Source organism: Schistocerca cancellata, chromosome 6, assembly GCF_023864275.1.
Source record: "Schistocerca cancellata isolate TAMUIC-IGC-003103 chromosome 6, iqSchCanc2.1, whole genome shotgun sequence".
In the NCBI taxonomy this organism is placed as follows: domain Eukaryota; kingdom Metazoa; phylum Arthropoda; class Insecta; order Orthoptera; family Acrididae; genus Schistocerca; species Schistocerca cancellata.
In genome coordinates this window covers 191,986,246-192,003,685 of record NC_064631.1, presented here as the reverse complement: position 1 = coordinate 192,003,685, position 17,440 = coordinate 191,986,246, and the positions used below count along the sequence as shown (strand labels likewise).

General features: G+C 40.7%; 1 protein-coding gene across 2 annotated transcripts in view; it reads right to left on the bottom strand.

Annotated features, from left to right (window-relative positions):
* Positions 1–17,440, bottom strand: part of LOC126190781 (leucine-rich PPR motif-containing protein, mitochondrial-like) — a 185,958-nt gene that overhangs the window by 27,641 nt on the left and 140,877 nt on the right. For both annotated transcript variants that reach the window (XM_049931322.1, XM_049931323.1), the window contains exons 12-14: positions 13,642–13,837; positions 13,327–13,537; positions 2,981–3,215 (exon numbers count right to left, since the gene is read on the bottom strand). In XM_049931322.1, the coding sequence (XP_049787279.1) occupies positions 2,981–3,215; positions 13,327–13,537; positions 13,642–13,837 (642 nt within the window). The remainder of the gene's footprint in view (positions 1–2,980; positions 3,216–13,326; positions 13,538–13,641; positions 13,838–17,440) is intronic.

Here is a 17,440-nt window from a genome sequence, read left to right as displayed (position 1 = left end):
CTATCAAACTTCCCTTGCATCCTGCTGTAGCTGGCAATCAGTGCCTTGCACAGCTGCTAAATTTACTACATCCTCAAACTCCCTCCCATTGCCCTCAGAACCCAGAACCTAGACAGACCCAAACACAGGCATGAACCTGTCCTCCAAAAGCCTCAGTCCTTTCCAAGGCCCAAATTCAGTCATGCTGGGCTTAAAGATCCTCTCCTTCGCCTGGTCCCTTCCATGGAAACACTGTTTTGCCACTAACTCTATCAATCAGATTATCCCCAAAACCACTACTGAATCCTGCCTGACTCAGTTTACTCTTCCACTGAACCGTAATCCCCCCCCCCCCCCCCCCCACCTCACCTCACAAATTAGCCCTTGTTAACTTTCCAGAATTTCCTAAATTCAAGCCTTGCCTCACCATCATTCCCCAAATCCCTTAACATGGACAGCAACCTCACATCCACAGAAAAAAAAAAACTGCAGTCTAATCCTATCTGCTCGCAAAGGCTCTACCAGTGCGGATTGGATTGGATTGGATTGATGAGGGGGAAGAGACCAAACAGCGAGGTCATTAACCGTTGTCCTTCCGAATGCGAGTCCAGTGAGCTAACCACTGCGCCACCATGCTCGGTACCAGTGTGTGGTTATGAACCGCAAGGATTATCTAGCAGAATGACTCTTCAAGCTTGCCACAGTGACTCAATTCCAAAATCAAGCAGGATCTCCAAACCCTCCTCAAATCATTAGGTGCATCCCAGAACCTCTCCCCTGAGCCCCCCCCCCCCCCTTCTCTCGTTCCTATTCCGTCACCCTGAGTGCTATTCATTGCTGTCAATGCCTCCTTTCTCTACATGAACATCCCCAATGCCCATGGCCTTAAAGCTACTGAACACTACATTTACCAACCCCCAGCTGACTCCACACCTACAACCTTCTTCCTGGTCACTGCAGCCAACTATACCCCCAACACAATTATTTCCTCTTTTAAGGCATTACCTACAAACATATCTGGGGTAAAGCAATGAGCAGTTGCATGGCACCATCATTTGCTAACTTATTCATGGGCCACCTAAGGAATCATTCTGAACTGGTCATAATCCCATACCCCAAAACTGTTTCAGGTTAATTAATGGCATTGTCTACATCTGGACTGAGACTGAGCATGCCCTCCTCACAATACTCCAGAATTTCGACACCACCTCCCTCATTTGCTTCAGCTGGTTCTCCTCAGCCCAAATTGCCACCTACCTCGATGTCGATCTCTGCCCGCCTACCAACAACCAACAATACCTCCACTCTGACAACTGCCGCCCATTCCCTACCAAGAAATCCATTCCATACAGCCTAGCCACCTGTGTTCATCACATCTGTAGTGACAAGAAGCCCTCTTCAAATGCACCGAGGATCTCACCGAGGCCTTCACAGACCAAAATTACCATTCCAACCTAGTCCAAATGCAGATCACCCATGCCTTGTCTCACCAGTAACATACCATCCCTTACATACCCAATGCATGGCCACAAAGGTGCACTCCTCACATGACTCCGTACCACCCAGGACTGGAACAAATGAATCAAATTCTCTGCCAGGGTTTCAACTATCTATTATATGAAATTATAGGAATCCGTAGCTGTGAAACATAATATGTAAACTAAAAGAGGAGCACTGCTGTCAACTGCAACAGGACTACAAATAGGTGGCACTCAGTGGGAATGTGAGACGGCCATAAAGTGTGCCGAGATAGTCCACACAGTTACGATGATGCTGTGTCCCGGATGGTGCAGTGGTTAACGCATCTGCCCAGTAAGTGGGAGATCCTGGCTTTGAATCCCAGTCCAGTACACATTTTCACTCATCACAGCTGATTCCACGTAATGTCCCCCTGCAGCTGAGAGCAGTGATCCCCTTTCAATTTAGATTTTGACTCTCTTTCGTCGTTAACTGAAATGAGAAATAACTCCCCCACTATCTATCACACACTGGTATTCCACTGTCCACCCAACGCATGTAATATCCTTGTCTGTCCTTACTCCACCCCTGGTTCCAACCTCCTTCCTCAAGATCCAGATGCATCACCTGACCCATACATTCTTCCACCTACTCCAAGCCTGTCACTGGCATATCTTACCCTATCACAGCACCAGCTGTGAAAGCATGTGATCTACAAACTTAGCAGCAACCGCTGTGCCGCAGTCTACGTGGGTATAACTACTAAAAAGCTGTCTGTCTGCACAAATGGCCACTGCCAAATTGTGGCCAAGAGACAGCTGGACTACCAAGTTGCTGAACAGGTCACCCAGCACATCTGGATTCTTCCCAACAGCTGCTCTTCTGAACAGTAAAAGTAGGAACTCTCCTTACAACACATCCTTCGTTCCTATGACCTCTGTGGCCTCAGCCATTGGCAATCCCATCCTTCACCTGCCTTTCTTCTTCCTACTCCCACTACAGTACACACACACCTTCTGTTCTGCCGATAGTTACAAATTCTTTCCTCTTCTCTGTCTACTACTCTCTGCTGCCTCCCCCCTTCCCCCACACAGCCGTCTCCCCACCACATCTTTTCACACACCCAGGCAACACTAGCATCTGTCTGCATCCCTGCCCTGCTAACCCTCCCCTTCCAGCACCACAAAATACGCTAATTTACAGTCCTCTACGGCTAACATATGGATTTATGTATTTACATGGCGGTCAGACAGACAACCCAGTAAGACCTGTAGTTACAGGAATTCTAACATTGGTGAAGGTGCACCCCCCACCCACCCCCCCACCCTGTTTTAAAATATGATTTCAACAAATCTATTCCGCAATCAACTCATTCCACCTGACCCCCACTCCCCTGTGTGTGTGTTTTTTTTAGCTGAAAGCTCAGATACACAAACAAGATTGTTACTGTTGCTATCAACTGCTAAACACCTCAGCCAGGTAGTGAGGGGTTACCTTTATTCTTTACATTATTGCTATCTTTACATTCTGATTTCTGACTCACCAAAAGAATACTGCGTAAATGGCTGGTGGAGCCAGTCTCAGCAACAGCTGCTGCATAGGACACCTGTGCAGCATCAGACCCATGCACTTCTTTTGTTCCATCAAGAACCAGTTCTCGAAGGGGCTCATGTTGTTCACTTTTAACTAATTGGCACATCAATTCATGTTGTAGGGGAGTTTTACGGAACTCTTTAACACAGTTGACATACTCTGTTACTGCACCCTCCAAATTGTTGCTGAAAGATAAATGTATATTGAGTCACAGAATTTCTGGTACTATGATTAATTAATTACAAACAGAGAGAAAGTATGGATAACACTTCCCTTCAGGTGCTATAATACATCACACAATATAGAAAAAAATCTTAAAAGTAGAAAATAATATTCCTAAATTTTGGAACTATATATTCATCTAGAGTGAGGGAAAAGATTTCTTTGGAAAGGTTGCAACTGAAAAGGGGGGGGGGGGGGTAGACTCAGACCTTATGTACAATGTGAAAATGTCTTATCTGTTGTGAGGCAGAAGGAAGGCACAAATGACAAAAAGGCATGAGAGCTGGTGGGGGAGGGAGGGGGTGGGGAGAGACAGACACACAAGTGGTGACAAAAACAAAAGTGAGTACAGAAATAAGTAAATAATTGAGCAAACAATGAGGAATCTTTGGTGTGACATCACATGTGCGGGACTGCTGTTCAAAACAATCTCCAATATTTTATTAAGTCTTGGGCCTTAGATACATATTTCAAAGATTATTGATGTTAATATCTGCAGTAAGAGTAATTTATTAGTGGCTTTTTGTTCATCTAATTTTTTCTTTTTGTATTATTGTTTCAAGTGGTCTGCTATTCATGAGTGTACTTACATCATTCACTGAAGTCTCAGCAGTGTGTTTACATTTCACGGCATGCAATTGCAGCTATAATGATTACTTTGAGAAACTTTCGACCACTGTTTTTCATAAAGTTCTTTGTGCATTGTAGTCATTTATTAAATTTTGTACAATAGTTTTCAGCTGATGTTTGTAGTGAAATATTTCAGTAAAACATTCATCCACTGTATTTAATTTCATCAAGTGTTCCAGCAGTCACTTGAATTATTAGTTTTAGAAAAGAAATTGTGTGAGGTTTCTGTAATTCAAGACCACTACTGTTAGTTCTTTAAATAGTTAGGAAGCCTAAGTCAGTTGCAAATTCTAACAAAAAGATTAAGGTTTTGTTGCTAAGTAGTTCACAGGCTAGAGGTGTGGGCCAAGAGTTGCAGAAAGTGTTGGGGAGTGAGTACCACATCACCAGCTTTGTGAAGCAGGTGACTGCTAACATTGGGGAGTCATGTAGGAATTTTACGGAAGAAACCGGGCAGTGATTGTGGGTGGAGCAGGGAACTGTCTTGATAGGGACAGGGAGTATGATGTAGCTGGTGACCTGGTAAAGATAGCTACTCAAACAGGTGGCACAAATGTGCACTTCATGCAACTGTTTCAGCATCATGACTCAAGAGGACGTCATTATCAGGAGAAAGAAAACTGGCATTCTATGGATCGGAGTGTGGAATGTCAGATCCCTTAATCGGGCAGGTAGGATAAAAAATTTAAAAAGGGAAATGGATAGGTTAAAGTTGGATATAGTGCGAATTAGTGAAGTTCAGTGGCAGGAGGAACAAGACTTTTGGTCAGGTGAATACAGGGTTATAAATACAAGATCAAATAGGGGTAATGCAGGAGTAGGTTTAATAATGAATGAAAAAATAGGAGTGCAGGTAAGCTACTACAAACAGCATAGTGAATGCATTATTGTGGCCAAGATAGACACAAAGCCCACACCTACTACAGTAGTACAAGTTTATATGCCAACTAGCTCTGCAGATGATGAAGAAATTGATGAAATTTATGATGAGAGAAAAGAAATTATTCAGGTAGTGAAGGGAGACGAAAATTTAATAGTCATGGGTGACTGGAATCGACAGTAGGAAAAGGAAGAGAGGGAAATGTAGTAGGTGAATATGGATTGGGGCTAAGAAATGAAAGAGGAAGCCACCTGGTAGAATTTTGCACAAGGCATAACTTAATCATAGCTAACACTTGGGTCAAGAATCATAAAAGAAGGTTGTATACATGGAAGAACCCTGGAGACACTAAAAGGTTTCAGACAGATGATATAATGGTAAGACAGAGATTTAGGAACCAGATTTTAAATTGTAAGACATTTCCAGGGGCAGATGTGGACTCTGACCACAATCTATTGGTTATGAACAGTAGATTAAAACTGAAGAAACTGCAAAAAGGTGGGAATTTAAGGAGATGGGACCTGGATAAACTGACAGAACCAGAAGTTGTAGAGTGTTTCAGGAAGAACATTAGGGAATGATTGACAGGAATGGGGAAAAGAAATACAGTAGAAGAAGAATGGGTAGCTTTGAGGAATGAAATAGTGAAGGCAGCAGAGGATCAAGTAGGTAAAAAGACGAGGGCTAGTAGAAATCCTTGGATAACAGAAGAGATACTGAATTTAATTGATGAAAGGAGGAAATAAAAAAATGCAGTAAGTGAAGCAGGCAAAAAGGAATACAAACGTCTCAAAAATGAGATCGACAGGAAGTGCAAAATGGCTAAGCAGGGATGGCTAGAGGACAAATGTAAGGATATAGAGGCTTATCTCACCAGGAAAATTAAAGAGACCTTTGGAGAAAAGAGAACCACTTGCATGAATATCAAGAGCTCAGATGGAAACCCAGTTCTAAGCAAAGAAGGAAAAGCAGAAAGGTGGAAGGAGTATATAGAGGGTTTATACAGGGGCGATATTCTTGAGGAGAATATTATGGAATTGGAAGAGGAGGTAGATGAAAAAGAAATGGGAGATATGAGACTGCGTGAAGAGTTTGACAGAGCAGTGAAAGACCACCTGAGTCGAAACAATGCCTCGGGAGTAGACAACATTCCATTAGAACTACTGACAGCCTTGGGAGAGCTAGTCCTGACAAAACACTGCCATCTGGTGAGCAAGATGTATGAGACAGGTGAAATTCCCTCAAACTTCAAGAGGAATATAATAATTACAATCCCAAAGAAAGCAGGTGTTGACAGATGTGAAAATTACCGAACTATCAGTTTAATAAGTCACAGCTGCAAAATACTAACCCGAATTCTTTACAGACGAATGGAAATACTGGTAGAAGCCGACCTCGGGGAAGATCAGTTTGGATTCCGTAGAAATGTTGGAATGCGTGAGGCAATAATGACCCTACGACTAATCTTAGAAAATAGATTAAGGAAAGGCAAACCTACGTTTCTAGCATTTGTAGACTTAGAGAAAGCTTTTGACAATGTTGACTGGAATACTCTTTTTCAAATTCTGAAGGTGGCAGGGGTAAAATACAGGGAGCGAAAGGCTATTTACAATTTGTACAGAAAGCAAATGGCAGTTATAAGAGTCGAGGGGCAAGAAAGGGAAGCAGTGGTTGGGAAGGGAGTGAGACAGGGTTGTAGTCTCTCCCCGATGTTATTCAATCTGTATATTGAGAAAGCAGTAAAGGGAACAAAAGAAAAATTCAGAGTAGGTATTAAAATTCATGGAGAAGAAATAAAAACTTTGAGGTTCGCCGATGACATTGTAATTCTGTCAGAGACAGCAAAGGACTTGGAAGAGCAGTTGAACGGAATGGATGGTGTCTTGAAGGGAGGGTGTAAGACAAACATCAACAAAAGCAAAACGAGGATAATGGAATGTAGTCGAATTAAGTCGGGTGATGCTGAGGAAATTAGATTAGGAAATGAGACACTTAACATAGTAAAGGAGTTTTGCTATTTGGGGAGCAAAATAACTGATGATGGTCAAAGTAGAGAGGATATAAAATGTAGACTGGCAATGGCAAGGAATGCGTTTCTGAAGGCAGCGTGGAGGGTAAAAATCGTAAAGGGAGACCAAGAGGTGAATACACTAAGCAGATTCAGAAGGATGTAGGCTGCAGTAGGTACTGGGAAATGAAGAAGCTTGCACAGGATAGAGTAGCATGGAGAGCTGCATCAAACCAGTCTCAGGACTGAAGACCACAACAACAACAACAACAACAACACAGATTAGCTGGCTGTTTTTCAAGGTGTTCTTTGAGGAGTGGTGTAGTGGCCATGTACGTAAAAACCAGTATTCCATTTGAATCCGTAGACATGTCATAACAGTGCCCTGATCGGATATTTGAACGTTGTGCAGGGACAGTTGAATTTAGTGAAACTAGACAGCTAATTGTTGTTTTTATAGGTTCCATAACTCTGACTTCAGAGCATTTCTGCTCAAGCTAGGGAGGGTTCTTGGTTCACTTTATAGGAAGTACTAAAAATTACTTGTATGTGATGACTTCAATATTAATTTTGTATGTGACTGTGCAAGAAAAAGGATGTTGGTAGATATAAATTCATGACCTGATGCAGTTTCCAACCAGGGTGCAGGGGAACAATAGCATAGCCATAGACAATTTTAACGCTAAAAGGTTTTTGTACCCAAACAAATGTAATATATAATTATGAACTGTGCAGAAAAGATAAGTCAATGGCAATAGAGTTTTTTAAACCTCATTAAGGAACAAGAGTGGAAGGATGTTTATAATGCCAATTACGTAGATGACAAATTTAATGCTTTCCGTAACACATTTCTCATCCTCTTTGAAAGTTGCTTTCCATTAGAACATTTGAAACAGGGTACTAGCAGTAAAAAGCAACCTGAGTGGCTGACTAGTGGGATAAGGATATGATGTAGAACAAAGTGGGAATTATACCAAAATGTTTGAAATAGTCACAATCGAGCTACAGTAGCACATTACAAATAGTATTGTAAGGTGCTTAAAAATATTATTAGGAAGGTAAATAGTATGTAGTACACCAACAGAATAGCTAATTCAGAGGATAAAATTAAAACCATATGGTCAGTCATGAAGGAAGTGTCTGATCAGCAACAAAGGGTCAACGATATAAAGTCAGTTCATAACAAACGTGTTTGTGTTACTGATAAGTCAGATGCATGTACAGTATTTAGCAATCTTTTCCTGGGCATTGCTGGTAAATTAAACATAAGCTTAGTTTCTATACGAAATCATATAACTCTCTTGGAAAATACCTTTCTGAGACTGATGTCTGAAATACTCCTCTGTGATACTGACAAGAGAGAGATTAAGTCAATAATTACATCACTGAAGATTAAGGGCTTTCATGGACATGATGGAGTACCTAGTAATTGTAATATTTCCTTTAACAATGGTCAGTTTCCTGAATGATTGAAGTACTCAGTAGTACCGCCGCTGCATAAAAATGGAGAAAGAGATAATGTAGACAGTTTTTGACCTATTTCTACACCATCAGTGTTTGCTAAAGTGATTGAAAAGGTTGTGCGTGTAAGGATAATTGATCATGTCACTCCACATAATTTGCTATCAAATGTACAGTTTGGTTTTAGAAGTGGTTTAAGTATTGAAAATGCTATATTCTCTTTTCTCTGTGAGGTACTGGATGGATTAAGCCAAAGGTTTCGAACACTAGGCATCTTTTCTGATTTAACTAAGGCTTTTGATTGTGTTGATCACAAAATGTTGCACCAGAAGTTGGACCATTATGGAATACGGGGAGTAGCTCACAATTGGTTCACCTCTTACTTTAATAACAGACAGCGAAAGGTCATTGTCTACAGTGTTGAGATTGGCTATGACGTGGGGTCTGAGTGGACCACGGTTAAATGGGGAGTGTCCCAGGGACCAGTGTTGGGGCCACTCCTATTCTTTATTTATATACATACATCAAAAAAAGTTTTGCATCACCCCAGTTCCCAGAACTCCTGAAGACAGATGTCGACTGTTGATACTGTATCAGACACAGTCCCTTTGACTGTTCAGAGATGTCACCAAACCCACACAACGATGTATGCAACCATGCATGAGCAGCGCCTATTAGGCAGAGGGGGTCTGACAGCCGATCAGTTCCAGTCATTCCACCAGGAAGGAGGTACATGGCTCATGTTGTCTGTAGTTCAACCATGCCTAGACGGTCAGTACCGTGGCACGATCGCGTCCACATTGTTACTTTGTGCCAGGAAGGGCTCTCAACAAGGGAAGTGTCCAGGCGTCTGGGAGTGAACCAAAGCGTTGTTCGGACATGGAGGAGTTAGAGAGAAACAGGAACTGTCAATGACATGCCTCGCTCCAAGGGCTACTACTGCAGTGGATGACCGCTACTTACAGATTATGGCTCGGAGGAACCCTGACAGCAATGCCACCATGTTGAATAATGCTTTTCGTGAAGCCACAGGATGTTGTATTATGACTGAAACTGTGCGTAATAGGCTGCATGATGCACAACTTCACTCCCGACGTTCATGGCGAGGTCCATTTTTGCAACCAAGACACCACGCAGCGCAGTACAGATAGGCTCAACAACATGCTGAATGGACTGCTCAGGATTGGCATCACTCTCTTAACCGATGAGTTTTGCATGTGCCTTCAACCAGACAATCGTAGCAGACGCGTTTGGAGGCAACCTGGTCAGGCTGAATGCCTTAGACACGCTGTCCAGTGAGTGCAGCAAGGTGGAGGTCCCCTGCTGTTTTGGAGTGGCATTATGTGGGACCAACACCTCTGGTGTTCATGGAAGGTGCCATAACGGCTTTACGATACGTGAATGCCATCCTCCAACCGATAGTGCAACCATATAGGCAGCATATTGGCGAGGTATTCATCTCCATGGACGACAGTTCGCATCCCCATCATGCAAATCTTGTGAATGACTTCCTTCAGGATAACAACATCACTTGACTAGAGTGGCCAGCATGTTCTCCAGACATGAACCCTATCAAACATGCCTGGGATAGATTGAACAGGGCTGTTTATGGGCGACGTGACCCAACCACTCTGAGGGATCTATGCCGAATTGCCGTTGAGGAGTGAGAAAATCTGGACAACAGTGCCTTGATGAACTTATGGATAATATGCCACGACGAATCTAGGCATGCATCAATGCAAGAGGAGGGGCTACTGGGTATTAGAGGTACCAGTGTGTACAGCATTCTGGACCACCACCTGTGAAGGTCTCGCTGTATGGTGGTACAACATGCAATGTGTGGATTTCATGAGCAATAAAAAGGGCGGAAATGATGTTTATGTTGATCTCTATTCCAATTTTCTGTACAGGTTCTGGAACTCTCGGAACCGAGGTGACGCAAAATTTTTTTTGATGTGTGTAAATGATATGCTCTCCAGTATTACCGGTGGTTATAAAATATTTCTGTTTGCTGATGACACTAGCTTGGTAGTAAAGGATGCTGTGTGCAATGTTGACACTTTTTCAAATAGCACAGTTCAAGACACACATTAAAGGCTTGTAGAAAACAAACTAACACTAAACCACAGTAAGACTCTGTTTTTACAGTTTCTAACACATAATTCAACAAAACCTGATTTTTTGATTTCACAGAAAGGACAAATGATTATCGAAACTGAACAGTTCAAATTTCTAGGTGCTCAGATAGATAGTAAACTGTTGTGAAAAGAGCACATTCAGGATCTTGTTCAAAGACTTAATGCTGCCACTTTTACTATTTGAACAGTATGTGAAGTAAGTGATAGTCCAACACGAGAAACAGTCTACTTTGCTAATTTTCATTTGCTTATGATGTATGGTATTATATTTCAGGGCAATTCTTCCCATTCTCAAAGGATAATATTGGCTCAGAAATGGGCAGTTCAGGCAGTAGCAGCTTTCACTCAGTTAATACTAGGCAGAAATGTAATCTGCATTTGGATCACACTTCTTTGACTCTTGTGCAGAAAGACGTGCAGTATACTGCTGCATCTGTTTTAAGAATACATAAATCTTCAGTTATCCACGCGATTTCAAACTGAAATTGAAGAGTTTCCTCATAGGTCACTCCTTCTATTCTGTTAAGGAGTTCCTTGAAAAATTAACCTGATTCTTGTGTTATATGATTGATTGCATTTATATAAACTTATGGCTTATCTTTTTTGGTTCATAAACATTTTATTTTATCTGTTATTACTTTTATGTTGTAGTTTCAAGTTCCAAGACCTTGGAGATCTCAATTTGGTTCTATGGTAGAAGACATATAAAATAAAAAGCTGTATTACCTGGTAGGGGTTATGCTAATGGATGTTGGCAGGATGAAAGGACATGTTAAACAGAAAGTTCCCATCTTCAGGGTTTGGTGAAACACTTGACATGTAGTATGATACAAATGAGTCATTTAGTATAGACGCCACTACAGTCTGCTGAAGGGTGTGTCCAGAAATTAGGTTCTGCACATTACCAAGGCAGACTATCCTGTGTTCATTCAAGCATTAAGCTAGTTTGGTGGTGGTGATCCTTATATAGACAACTATACAGCAAACTCAACTCAGTATGAGCTTTACTTTTATTTAACTACACACCTGATACTTAAAAAAAAGCACACCCACATCATCCAGTAACCCTTAGGCCTTGAAAAGTGTGTTTGTAATAACAACAATGAAAGTCCACGATGGAATAACAACAATATGAAAAAACAATATTATGAAAAGGAAAGACTGGTATTCCTTACAGAGAGGAGATGTTGAGTCAACAATCCATTGTTACTATTCTCCAACGCATTACTTTACTCAGTGTCTGTCTTTTACTTCCTCTTCTTTTCTGTGATTTACCTGTCGCCATCCAAATCACACATGCTCTGTCATATGAGCCACACATTCACACAAGCACAACTCACACACACATGGCCACTGTCTCCAACAACTGAGATCCAGTGGGAAGCTTGACTGTTCAGCAGTCTTTTCATTAAGTCTGTCTGTGACTCAACACTTCCTCTATGTGGGCAGTAGCAACCTATCCTTTTCATACTGTAATTATGGAAGTATTCTGACATTTTATTACCATTCCCTATTTATTAGGCAATCATCTAAATAAAATCTGTTTAACTGGTTAGCAAATAGGTTTATGGGATACACAAAGGGACTAACTGTGTACACAAGAGAACTCATAATAATTTAAGTAAATCAGTGATGCAGACTGTGCAAAGTGTGGAAGTTAATGAATTAATTCTATTCCTGGAATGATGGTTTTTATAGAGTGACAATCTGAGTTGGCGAAACCTTGAAAGAGTTGTTTGAAGACCTGGTGTCATGTTGTAATGTACATATGAAGGATAATAATTTAATTATTATGTTTTATAATAATTTAAACATTTTGGGTGAATTTGCACAGACATCGTTCGCCTAATGAGAGAGCTGTGTCATGAGGTCAGCCCCTCAGTGTGCTACTCACAAGAGCTTCTAGCACCTATCGGTGATCAAAGCAAAAATCGTGTCTCTATTAGAATAAAATTTAATAAAAGCACTTGGTGCATGTTTATTTACGTTTTGTGTGTTAATTTTGTGATATTCCATCATATTTATGTGCATTTTAGATGGTTTATACCATGTAAATAAACTGTGTGTAATTCTGTAACGCCCACAACAACAAGTGGTAGGAGCAATTACTGGAAGCACAGTTACCTATCCAGCTTATTTCCACTCACACAAATGGTGTCCTATGGGGACTATAAATAACTGGTTTCAAAAGCACTGCACGAAGTTCACATTATTGACTGTAAAATGTCAATTATGTCGCAATGTGGGAACACAAGACAACAGGCAAAAGATTTTGTGGAATGATTACTTGTGAAAATATATTTAAATGGACAAAAGCTTGTTCAGTAACAGAAAATCTTAACATGATTTAATGTATATAAGGGCAATTAATACTACACCACAGTAAGAGACACTGTGTAAAACTCATTATTTCAAGATATATACATTTCTTTTGGAAACTATGTTAGTGTTACCTATTTAAAATTACAGCAACCAAAATGAATGTCCAATAAAAAAGATATGATCAGTTTTAACTGTGGTGAGGAGGAGGGAGGGTGGGACAGTAACACCTTAGACAGTTAGACGATAATCTTAGTTTTCATCAGTATAGGATTCTGGTTTGCACAGCAAATATGCAGTCACAGACATACAAGTCCTATTTGTATCTCCTATCTTGCCTGGTTATCCTTCCCCAACCCTCTCCCTTGTCGGAACACCAGATTTCTTTCTATAGGCACTGTGCACGTGTCACAAAATCGACTCTTTCTTATTACAATGGCTGAAACCTTCATTTATATGTGTTGCAGAGTCAAAGATGATAAACAGAATTATAACGTCTTTTACTTCCAAATTCTGCAGTATGGTCTAAAAATATCTTAATTTGTAAGAGGAAAAGTAAGCATAAAGTTCTCTTAAAATATATTAACAAAATAATTAGTTTATGAGTATATGGCTCAATAAATTTTACTTTTGCTTACCAATTTAAGTAGGTTCTAATGACAGCACCTAAGAGAACATTTGTCACTGAACAGTAACCGAGAAGGGCCAATTGTTCTAACATTCTCTTAGTAATGTCTGGGTTGTTCTTTTCTGCCACTGCGTTCAACAATTTAAAACAGTTACGTGATATTTCAGTTGTATTCCTGATTTTATGTGAAGATGCATAATTCTTCAGTACATGTAATGCATCTGTGAAGAAAGTAAATATTAATCTGTTGATTCCACCTTCCCTCTAAAACCACAATCATTTGAAGAAAATAACTGCTATGACATCAGAAATTATTAAAACTTACCTGTTTCTTTTCCACAAGAAATAAGAAGAGTTGCATAATCTACAACCTTATACTCATCAAGTTTCAAGCCAGGAAATTCTTGCATTAAATGTGTGAAATATTTTTGTGCAGCTTCCAAATTTTTACATTTTACATGCACATCCAACAATGCAGCATACATTCCTGGAGAAAATTCATGGCCCGCTCTTTCAAATTCCTGCAATCACCCAACAAATATGTCCTTCTCATTAATATTAAAACAATTTTGTATAAGGGGGTGATAAAAAAGTTTCCATCTGAAGGCCATACTATCCATAATTCGTATACCAATCAATCAAAATCATTGTGATGACTGTGAGCAATGAGGCAATCATCCCACCAATGCACTAGGTTTAAGATACCCAGTTGGTAAAACACTGTCCAGCTGTGTCAAGAAGTCCATAATTACAACTGTCTGCTGTACATCCACATCTGACAGGAACTGTCAAGTCTTCAAGGCCTTTTTCAAGGGACCAGTGGCATGATAATCACATGGAGAGCGATCAGGACTATACAGTGGGTGTTCAAGTGTCTCCCACTTGAGTTCGCATAACATCTGCCTTACAACATTTGCGATATGGAGACGTGTTATCCTGAAGCAGCAGCAGCCTTAGTCATGCACCATACACATTCTTCATTCTCTGATGGATGTCTACTGGTGTTTGTCCTTTGGTGACCAAGAAAAGAATAACATTAAGTTGGTCCTGTTTGGGCAAATTTGGTAATAGCATCACCACAGTTCACCTTTCCACAATGACCTAACACATGTCAGGAAAACACAAATGTCACACTAATCTCTTGCCTACATGCTGGTGCTTAGATACCGTATGTACTCGAATCTAAGCCGCACATGAAAAATGAGACTCGAAATAAAGGGAAAAAAAAAAAAAAAAAAAAAAAAATCCCGAATCTAAGCCGCACCTGAAATCTGAGACTTGAAATTCAAGGGGAGAGAAAAATTTTAGGCCGCACCTCCAAATCGAAACAAAGTTGGCCCATTGTAATATGAGACATGATTTAGGTCGAATGAATGACGATACAGCTACAGTAGTTTGGTTCGAGTCGTAAGCTTAGTAGTTAGCTTTACCAGGTAGCCATTGCTATGCGTCAGGCGCTTCTTCCGTATTTATACGGGTACCCTTTCTTTTTCACGTGCTTCATCTGGTTTGAATTGATTGCTTATTTTGCTTTGATCTGAAAAGTGCCTTTTCTTTGTTATAGGTTTTTATGTCACCCTAAGCTGAAAATGCATTCGTCTCATTAGCGAAACAATGGCAAGAGACTGCTATTTGTTGTTACTTACTCGGCTGCTTTCTTTAATAATGATCAACAAGAACCAAATAATAGACTGCGTATGATAGAACATGTTCTGAACCAGAGTTAGGCGAAAATTTTTCTCCGTTTGAAAATCTTTGCGACCGCTTTTTTTTAGTACATCAAATTCGGCACAGAAATTAGAGTCATCTTAGATTTAAAAATCTAGTCAGTTGCCGTGCTTCATTTCTGGCTGTATCACTATTAGGCAAAAGAATAATACGAATATAAACATGACCCCCTCCCCCATGAACCATGGACCTTGCCGTTGGTGGGGAGGCTTGCGTGCCTCAGCGATACAGATAGCCGTACCGTAGGTACAACCACAACGGAGGGGTATCTGTTGAGAGGCCAGACAAACGTGTGGTTCCTGAAGAGGGGCAGCAGCCTTTTCAGTAGTTGCAAGGGCAACAGTCTGGTTGATTGACTGATCTGGCCTTGTAACAATAACCAAAACGGCCTTGCTGTGCTGGTACTGCGAACAGCTGAAAGCAAGGGGAAACTACGGCCGTAATTTTTCCCGAGGGCATGCAGCTTTACTGTATGATTAAATGATGATAGCGTCCTCTTGGGTAAAATATTCCGGAGGTAAAATAGTCCCCCATTCGGATCTCTGGGTGGGGACTACTCAAGAGGATGTCGTTATCAGGAGAAAGAAAACTGGCGTTCTACGGATCGGAGCGTGGAATGTCAGATCCCTTAATCGGGCAGGTAGGTTAGAAAATTTAAAAAGGGAAATGGATAGGTTAAAGTTAGATATAGTGGGAATTAGTGAAGTTCGGTGGCAGGAGGAACAAGACTTCTGGTCAGGTGACTACAGGGTTATAAACACAAAGTCAAATAGGGGTAATGCAGGAGTACGTTTAATAATGAATAGGAAAATAGGAATGCGGGTAAGCTACTACAAACATCATAGTGAACGCATTATTGTGGCCAAGATAGATACGAAGCCCACTCCTACTACAGTAGTACAAGTTTATATGCCAACTAGCTCTGCAGATGACGAAGAAATTGAAGAAATGTATGATGAAATAAAAGAAATTATTCAGATAATGAAGGGAGACGAAAATTTAATAGTCATGGGTGACTGGAATTCGAGTGTAGGAAAAGGGAGAGAAGGAAACATAGTAGGTGAATATGGATTGGGTGTAAGAAATGAAAGAGGAAGCCGCCTGGTAGAATTTTGCACAGAGCACAACTTAATAATAGCTAACACTTGGTTTAAGAATCATGATAGAAGGTTGTATACATGGAAGAACCCTGGAGACACTAAAAGGTATCAGATAGATTATATAATGGTGAGACAGAGATTTAAGAACCAGGTTTTAAATTGTAAGACATTTCCAGGGGCAGGTGTGGACTCTGACCACAATCTATTGGTTATGACCTGTAGATTAAAACTGAAGAAACTGCAAAAAGGTGGGAATTTAAGGAGATGGGACCTGGATAAACTGACTAAACCAGAGGTTGTACAGAGTTTCAGGGAGAGCATAAGGGAACAATTGACAGGAATGGGGGAAAGAAATACAGTAGAAGAAGAATGGGTAGCTTTGAGGGATGAAGTAGTAAAGGCAGCAGAGGATCAAGTAGGTAAAAAGACGAGGGCTAGTAGAAATCCTTGGGTAACAGAAGAAATATTGAATTTAATTGATGAGAGGAGAAAATATAAAAATGCAGTAAATGAAGCAGGCAAAAAGGAATACAAAAGTCTCAAAAATGAGATCGACAGGAAGTGCAAAATGGCTAAGCAGGGATGGCTAGAGGACAAATGTAAGGATGTAGAGGCGTATCTCACTAGAGGTAAGATAGATACTGCCTACAGGAAAATTAAAGAGACCTTTGGAGATAAGAGAACCACTTGTATGAACATCAAGAGCTCAGATGGAAACCCTGTTCTAAGCAAAGAAGGGAAAGCAGAAAGGTGGAAGGAGTATATAGAGGGTCTATACAAGGGTGATGCACTTGAGGACAATATTATGGAAATGGAAGAGGATGTAGATGAAGATGAAATGGGAGATACGATACTGCGTGAAGAGTTTGACAGAGCACTGAAAGACCTGAGTCGAAACAAGGCCCCCGGAGTAGACAACATTCCATTGGAACTACTGACGGCCTTGGGAGAGCCAGTCCTGACAAAACTCTACCATCTGGTGAGCAAGATGTATGAAACAGGCGAAATACCCTCAGACTTCAAGAAGAATATAATAATTCCAATCCCAAAGAAAGCAGGGGTTGACAGATGTGAAAATTACCGAACAATCAGTTTAATAAGCCACAGCTGCAAAATACTAACACGAATTCTTTACAGACGAATGGAAAAACTAGTAGAAGCCGACCTCGGGGAAGATCAGTTTGGATTCCGTAGAAATACTGGAACACGTGAGGCAATACTGACCTTACGACTTATATTAGAAGAAAGATTAAGGAAAGGCAAACCTACATTTCTAGCATTTGTAGACTTAGAGAA